Source organism: Sceloporus undulatus, chromosome 4, assembly GCF_019175285.1.
Source record: "Sceloporus undulatus isolate JIND9_A2432 ecotype Alabama chromosome 4, SceUnd_v1.1, whole genome shotgun sequence".
NCBI lineage: Eukaryota > Metazoa > Chordata > Lepidosauria > Squamata > Phrynosomatidae > Sceloporus > Sceloporus undulatus.
In genome coordinates, this window is record NC_056525.1 from 83,754,774 (window position 1) to 83,763,309 (window position 8,536).

Sequence of the window (8,536 nt, forward strand, 5' to 3'; positions counted from 1 at the left end):
TGCTTGTCCCCTCACTTACGGACTCCTGACAATTATGCTGAATCCTGTAATTCAGTAGTGGAGCAAGAGCTTGGAAATACTACATTTTTGGACCAGATTCAAGAATGTGCCAGCCAGTGCTTTCCAATATACATATATACCGTATATATATATTTACAGTGGTGCCTCGGGTTACGAAAGTAATTCGTTCCGCGGCCGCTTTCGTAACCCGAAAAGCCTTCGTAAGCCGAATTGCCATAGGCGCTAATGGGGAAAAGCCGCGTTTCGTGCGAAAAAAGCGCCGAAAAGCACCAAAAATTTTCTTCGTAACCCGAAAAAACATTCGTAACCCGGAACAATGATTTCCAATGGGATTTTTTCGTATCCCGAAAATTTCGTAACCTGGGTATTTCGTATAGCATTAGCTTAATTGGCTATTTAGTACACACATGGTTAGACAACAGGTAGTTAATTGGCTATTGTCTAAACATCAAGTGATTGGTTGCATTCACTGTCCATGCAGTGTTCACACACTTTCTTATTGGCATTACATTTGCTTGGAGTCTGGAATGCAAAGGGATACTTAGCTAAGCTGATCTTGTTCCCCTCAAGGCCACAGCAAAGGGAGAGCATTGTATTCTCAAAGCTCTGGCGAAGGGAGTGAAGACACAGGAAAAAAGGGCGGGGGCCATGCAGCCCAACTTTGCACTTTACTCTCTAGTTCATTCTTATGAGTCTACTGTAAATCACTGCTCTTTGCAAAAGCTTTGTACAGAAGCAGAAAGCATAAGTTCAGCCATATTTATGTCCCTCTCAGATACCACCCCCACCCCACAAGTCATAATGTGGGCCTGGAAAAAATATTGGTGTGTTTGTGTGAAATTAACACTAGACAGGAATAAAATAATTTTAATTTTTAACCCATACTTATAATAAGCTCTTAAGCAACAGATAGAAAAAACCTCAAGTGGAAATTTAGAGGTAGAATTTACTCAGGAAGAGTTATCAAAATGTATTGAAGTGTTACAAAGAAATAAACTTTCCTTTTTTAAAAATAAAAGTTTAAATATAGGACTTACATTGACCTGTGGATAAATGGATCCAGGATTTTGGGGTCAATTTTTTGATGAAAATTTGTAGACTTATACATGAGTATATACAGTAAACCCTATAGATTAGACCCAATTTGAACAGATCATCTGAGTCAGTTTTTGAATGATGAATCAACACGTAGTTAATTCTGTTAATTGAATCGGACTGCTTAAACTGGGAGTAAGGATATAGGCAACAGCAATTTTGGATTTTCTTGGTGCGTAAAAGGTGTATGGTAGAATGGAAAGCAGTTCTTTGATTGTAAGTGAGAAAACAAACTTTGCTGTGAAATTTATCTGTGAAGTTCTACATATTGTAAGACCACAAAAGCTATACCACAGTTATATGGAGTGTATTCCATTGTGCGGGAGGAGATGGGGGAGGGAATCCATTAACATTTTCTATACACAACACCTTCTGCTCTAAATGTTGAGAGGAGAGCAGATGCAGTTGTTGTGTTCTGCCGGACAACCAATTACAAATACATGTAACAGTCACCTTATCTAGCCCACATTTTACAAGCTTTTTTGCAAGAATGTCATGGGGAACCTTGTCAAAGGCCTTACGGAAATCAAGATATGCTATATCCACAGCATTCCCTTCATCTACCAAGCTGGTAATTTTAGCAAAAAAAGAGATCAGTTTTGTCTGGCATGACTTGTTTCTCTGGAACCCATGTTGACTTTTTGTGATTATGGCATTGCCTTTTAGGTGTTCATAGACTCTCTGTTTAATGATGTACTCCAGAATCTTTCCTGGTATTGATGTCAGACTAACAGGACAATAATTGTTCGGATTCTCTTTTTTCCCCTTTCTGAAGATGGGGACAACGTTTGCCCTCCTCCAGTCTGCGGGGACTTCTCCTATTCTCCAGGAGTTCTGAAAGATTGTTGCCAATGGCTCCGATATTACATTTACCAGTTCTTTTAGTACCCTTGGATGTAGTTCATCAGTGTCCTGGACTGCAGCCAGCACTCACAGACACAAGCCGATAAGAATGGCTCAACCAAGCAACTGGATGCAAAACACAGACCTTGCAAAGATTCAGCGTGAAAGCAGTCCAAGAAGTCAAGCCGAGGTCAGGATACCAGAAGACAAAGCAAACCGAAAGCCAAGCCGAAGTCAGGATACTGGGAGTCAGAGTGGTCAAAGCAGTCCAAGGTCAAAGCAGCCAGAAGATAACAAGGGTCCGGTCCAAGCAGTGTTGCCAACAAGCCTCGAAGATAATTCCCCAAACGTTTGGCCAAAACTCACCAAATCCCCCCCTTATCTCACCAAATACTTATTTCAACTCTCAAAATTACCATTAAAACCAATCACCAAAATCACACCAAAGGCTCTGAAAAGTCCCCATTTTAATGTGAAAGTCACCACATTGGCAACACTGGGTCCAAGGTCAAAGCAACAAGGAATCAAGATACAAGAAGCCAGTGCTAGCAGCAATCACGCCAAGGGATCATGCAATAAACTCTGGCAAACAGTGAAGGTCTCTCAACAGTTTAAGTAAGGGGAAACTCTCCCCCATGCCACCTGAGGCTGGTTGGCTGATTGCCTCTCTGCAGTCCTCTTGGATCTGCGCCTGCAAGCACTCTCAGCCCTTCTCTCTTGGAACGTAGGCACCTCCAGGCAAGCTTCCTTCCCAGAGTCACAACTAGGCTGTTGCACCATAGGAGGCCTCTCTCTAGTACTAGGACCTGGTTGGGCCTCCTCCTCTGGGGCTGGGAGAGCACAGCTGGGGCCCAGCAGAGCAGGATTGCCACCTGGTGTAGCCTCAATCAGCTCTTGCTCTGGAGGAGACTCCTCCTCCTCGTCCTCCGAGAGCTGATCTTGGCTTGCCATGACAATCAGGTCCTGGAGACTTATATTCATTTAGATTATCCAGGTATTCCTGTACTATCTCTTTGCTTATTCTGTGCTGAAATTCCCCTATTCTGTCCTCTGCTCCATTATCCTCAGGTTGAGCACCCTTTTCCTTTTCTGAGAAGACTGAGGCAAAGGTGTTGAGTAAATCTGCCTTTTCTCTGTCCCCGTTAGCATTTTGCCATCTTCTCCACGCAGTGGCCCTACTGTTTCCTTCTTCTTCTTTTGCTGCGGACATATCCACAAAAGCCCTTTTTATTGTTTTTAACCTTTCTAGCAAGCCTGAGTTCATTCTGCACTTTATCTTTTCTGACTTTACCCCTACACATGCCTGCTATTTCTTTGAATTCCTTTTCGTGATTTCCCCCTTTTTCCATTTCTTATACATGTTCCATTTAAAACTTAGCGCAGTTGAAAGTTCCTTAGTCATCCATCCTGGTTTCTTAAGACACCTCCCATTTTTCTTCCTCACTGGAACTGTTTGAAATTGTGCCTTCAGTATCTCCCTTTTGAGAAACTCCCATCTGTTTTAGTATTCCTGACCATGGGATCACCCTCAATACTTCTCTAAGTTTAGTGAAATCCACTCTTCTAAAGTCTAGAATGCGTGTCTGACTATGCCTGGCTTCTCCTTTCCACTGTACAACAAACTCCAGGAAAATGTGGTCACTCCCACCTAAGGATCCCACCAATTGCACCCCATTAACCAAGTTACCCTTGTTGGTTAGGATCAGATCTAAAATAGCTGACCCCCTTGTTGCCTCTTCCACCTTTTGGATAATTAAATTTTCTTCGAGGCAGGTGAGGAATAATTTAATTTCTTTTCCCATATTGTCTTCAAAATAATTTGTCATGATTTTATTAGGTCTTTTTATTACTTCAGGGTTTCTCATCAACTCATCGTTCAATCTCCAAATCTTGTTTTTCTCTCTTGCTTTTAATTGTATTATTAAGGAGTTATGGTCGCATATGGTGCGTGGTGAAATTTCCATGTCTGTTATTTGTTTCACTAATGATGATGAAATTATATCATATCAATTCTAGCCATGGACTTACGTCTGTCTTTATGTTTTTTATGTTTTTGTGGTGAATTCAACCCTTTTACGTTCCACAACAAAAGTTTCATTGTTCTACCTTAAACCAGTTCAGTACATACACCACTTTCTATTCAATTTTACATATAAATAATGGAGTAATAATGGAGAAGTAGGTTTAGTTATAAAACACTTCCACAAAACCTCTTATTATTTCTTATCACACATTTAACCTGGTCACTTATATAACTACTAATCTTTGTCTTCTAATTCTTCCTCTTCTTCTGGATCTCCTAATTTTCCTTCTTTCTCTTTTTTCCTTTGGGTTTTTTCTTGAGCTCTGGTCATCATTGTTCATTTCTCTTTGCTTCTCAATTTCTTTTCTATTTCTCATCCAGAAGTCTTTCGCTTTGTCAGTTGAATTTAGTTGATATCTTTTCTGCCTCAAAGACAAAGTAAGACCTTCCACTTTATCCCATCAGAAGGGAATCCTATACACTTTCAGTTGTTCAGTCAAAAAGCTGTACTCTTCTCGTGATCTCCATACAACAGCAGGAATGTCTTTAAAAATTTGAATTATTTCCCTTCAATTATCAGTTCTTTCCTGAAATTCTGCTGTATCAACAAATCCTTCATTTGTCTCCTTACACGGTAAATCACTAGGTCTCTTGGGACGCCCCTTTGTCTCACAATCTTAGAACTTATTCTGTATATAGATTCTATTTCCCACAGGAATTGCTTAGCAGGTTCATCTACGTAGTGGTCCAAAATTGGAATTAAAGATTTATAGAGATTTTCATTTTCGTGTTCTGGTACCCCTCTTAATTTCACACAGTTCTGTCTTAATTTGATCTCCATTCTAATCATAATTTATCTGTCCATCTCTCTTTCGCTGATAGTTTTTTATAGTGTTGTTTCCATTTGTTTCCATATCTTTTGTAATTTTCTCTAAGGATTTTTTTACCTCTTTCATTTCAACTTTATCTCCATCTTTTTCTCTTCCTTGGTTTCGGTCTTTATTTTTAGGTTATCTTGCCTCATATCTTCTCTAATTTTTCTTATTTCCTCTAACATAATTTTATTGTGCTCAGGTAATCTTATAAAGTTTTCCAGCAAAGGTCTCCTTTGAGGAAGCATTGATGTCTGTGATGTTTTTTCCCCATCTTAGCCAACTAAATAATACACTTAATATCTAATTATACAAATATTGAACAAAAATATTCATATATCAGTTGACCAGGACAGAGAAAAAAGAAATTTCTATATATAATAACCACAGTATTTCTTTCTACTATTATTTTTCACTTGTGGCTAGTTGTTATCTAAGTTGAAGTATTCAAGGACAACACCTGCTGGGCTAGCTCTCTTACTGTTCTTCCTCTATCTCTTTGAAGGAGAAACAATCAATTTTAACCAAATGATACTATTACCACTGAATACGGTCTATGACATACAATTCTACAGTTTTATCATCCTAAATGTCTTTTTCCTAATCAAAATATAATACACACAATTATCACCATAAATTGAGTTTCATAATAAATTAAATTCTTATGGTTACACAATTGCTTCAGTTTGTAAAGCTCGTAGATAAAGCTGCTCTGTTTTTTCAATAAGTTTGTTGGTTGAGATAACACTCGTTATTGTAGTAGATAATCCTCATTATGCAACACAAAATTTGCCAGCCCAGATAAATTTTAAAGTTCTTAATTTTTCTTATGTTCTCTTTTATTTTGCTTGATTTAATATGGTTTATTTTTATTCAGTTCTCTTTGCTTAGCATAGCCCCTTTCCCCCCTTTGTGTAATAATAATAATAATAATAATAATAATAATAATAAAATAAATAAAACTTTTATTTATATCCTGCTTTTTGTTAAAACAATCAAAGTGGCATACAACATTAAAATGATATATGAGTATATATACAATATCCCTCCCTTTAAAAAAGGATTAAACAGTTTAAGACTAAAATTACAAGGCATTAAAATCAAGAAATCAGTAATACAATAATGCAATAACAATGGGCAGAATCATCATACATACCGGAGAGTCTTTACGTGGCTGGGTGCTATTCCGGGAAGGCCTGTTGGAAGAGATCCATCTTGACAGCTTTTTTAAAGCTATCTAGGTTAGTAATTTGATGGATCCCATCCTGCAGGCCATTCCATACAGTGGGAGTGGTTGCAGAGAAAGTTCTCTGGGAGGTCGCAGTCAGTCTGGTCTTTAAGGGCTGCAATAGATTCCTCCCAGAGGACCTGAGTGTACGGGGCGGATTATATGGACGTAGCAATCTTTTAGATAGATTAGGTCGGTCCAAGCCATGTAGGGCTTTAATGGTGATAACCAACACTTTGTACTGTGCCCGGAAACTGAAGGGCAGCCAGTGGAGTGACTTCAATATTTGTGTGATATGATCAATCCTGTAATTGATATGATGTTCCTGTAATCAGCCTAGCTGCCATATTCTGTACTAGTTGGAGTTTCTGAACTAGGCAGAAGGGTAGCCCCATGCAAAGAGAGCACACTGCAAAAAATCAAGTCTTGAGGTTACCAGTGCGTGTACTACAATTGTGAGGTCACCTGGTCCCAGGAAAAGACACAGCTGATTCTGTGTCTCCACTTTTGGTTCGTTTACTTTGGAGGCTGCTTCTTTCATTGGACATGCTGGGAGCTCTTGGGTGAACAAAATGGGCCCTCCTGTACCTCCTTTACCAGGGAGGTAAAATGAATAGCCTCTTTCGGCAATCTCGGAGCTTGAAGAGGAGGCCGTCACTTACAGCAGTCTTTTAATAGGTAACTGTCGTGCCCGCCATCGTCACCAGAATGATGGATTTTAAATGTGGATTGTTTTGATATGTATATAACTTACTTGTCTTTTTAAATTGATGTGTGTTTTAACTGACATGTTTTAACTGATGTTATTTGTTAATTGTTGTTGTCCCCAGCCTTGATCCACAGGAAGAGCTGGCTAAGAAATGAATATTATTATATTATTATAATAATGCTTATGTTTTCTGGACTGTCCTGCCTGCAAGGACCACTAGGAATCCTTCTGGCTTTCAGAATTATCTCTTTCTGTCATAATAAAACCCATGGATTTGACAGCCACCACATTTCAAACTATTTCCCCTCCCATGTTCACTCATAGATGTCTGCGCAGAAGAAAAGGTGGTCATCATATAGAACCTGAGACTGATCTTACTCGCTGGCGACTGAATACTGTGGATGGGCAACAGAAATGGTACTATATGGTGGAAAGTGGAGAATGTGCCCGGGAGCAGAATGCACTTGAAGCATATACTTTAGGGCTGGACACTGTAAGTAGCTGATGATGAATCTAAGCACAGTCCTAAAAGTCTCTATTGATTCAGCTTTGCCAAGCTGCATCAGGTTGCAAAGAACTGCATCATCATGTGATTTTTGGTTTTGGTTTTTTGATACCTTGTTTGTGGTTCATTAAAGTATAATTAAAGTAGTTCCTTGCCCTTAAAAGTAAACTTTGTTTTTCCCATTCCACCACTTCTTGCACATGACAATAAACAAAATAGCAGACATGAAAGGGCTTGTCACATTTATGATTGTGGTGGGATTCTCCAAATCAACTGTTATACTGAAGAAAAGCTGAATTCTCGTTGGGAGGAAAATCCCCATGAATGAAAAGTTTCCTGCAAATGCAAATAACAGCTTGGAGCTGGGAGTGACAAACCCCAAAAGTCATGGGTGCAATAGTCCCTGACATTATAGGTTTTCTGATCATAGGGCAACTAGATGTCCCAGTGGTGTAGGCTGGGACCTAGCTTTGTTTGTTTGTTTGTTTGTTTTGTCATTCTCCTGTAGGGAAAGGGGCATGTGGGCATAAGTACCACTGCAAGAGCAGTCCTGGAGCTGGTATTGAGAGCTAAAAAATTTCATCTAGCATGCATTTTCTCTCACTGGCACAATGAAGGGCAGGCAAAGACCTTGGGATTGGCTGCAAGAACACTTCTGTAGCTGATGCCTTGGTCCTGGATGTTTGCCTGCTCTGTGCTTCCTCTCACTGTGAGGAAAGGCTGTGAGGACATCCCTATTGTTAAGAGGAAGATTCTCTGTCCTCGCTTTTGATTGGAAGGGCAAACAGGGTGAGGAGCCCCATGGTGATCAGCTTTTGAGTCAGGACAAATCCAAGATTCTTCCCATGCTGGATTGAGTCTGGTTTTTCATTCAAATTTGCACTGTGGATCTGAGATTCTACCTCAAGGTCTCCTTTTAGGACTCTCTTTTCTGTATGCTCCTCTAATCTCTCCCACTTCCCCCCCCCCCCCCATCTCTCCCCTTTTGTTTTGCAGAGTAAATTTTTTCCAGACTTACCCAAAGCCAGCACCGCCGAGGAAGCATTATGGAAGGGAATTAAGTTTCTCTGCAGGCTGCAAGAAGATGGTCAATGGCCTGCAGAATGCTCTGGCATCCTCATCTTTACACCAAGTACAGCTATGATGATAACTGATTTGCCATGTTTGGTGCAAGGATGTGATCATTAGTAGTCTGTAACCCTGCTTTGATCCTTTGGGAGAGGCAGGGAAACACAAATAA

General features: G+C 39.8%; 1 protein-coding gene across 1 annotated transcript in view; it reads left to right on the forward strand.

Moving 5' to 3' along the window:
- LOC121928990 (lanosterol synthase-like) overlaps nucleotides 1-8,536 on the forward strand; it is a 195,474-nt gene that overhangs the window by 5,535 nt on the left and 181,403 nt on the right. Inside the window, exons 2-3 of the mRNA XM_042464313.1 lie at nucleotides 7,116-7,284; nucleotides 8,293-8,428. Coding sequence (XP_042320247.1) covers nucleotides 7,116-7,284; nucleotides 8,293-8,428 — 305 coding nt within the window. The remainder of the gene's footprint in view (nucleotides 1-7,115; nucleotides 7,285-8,292; nucleotides 8,429-8,536) is intronic.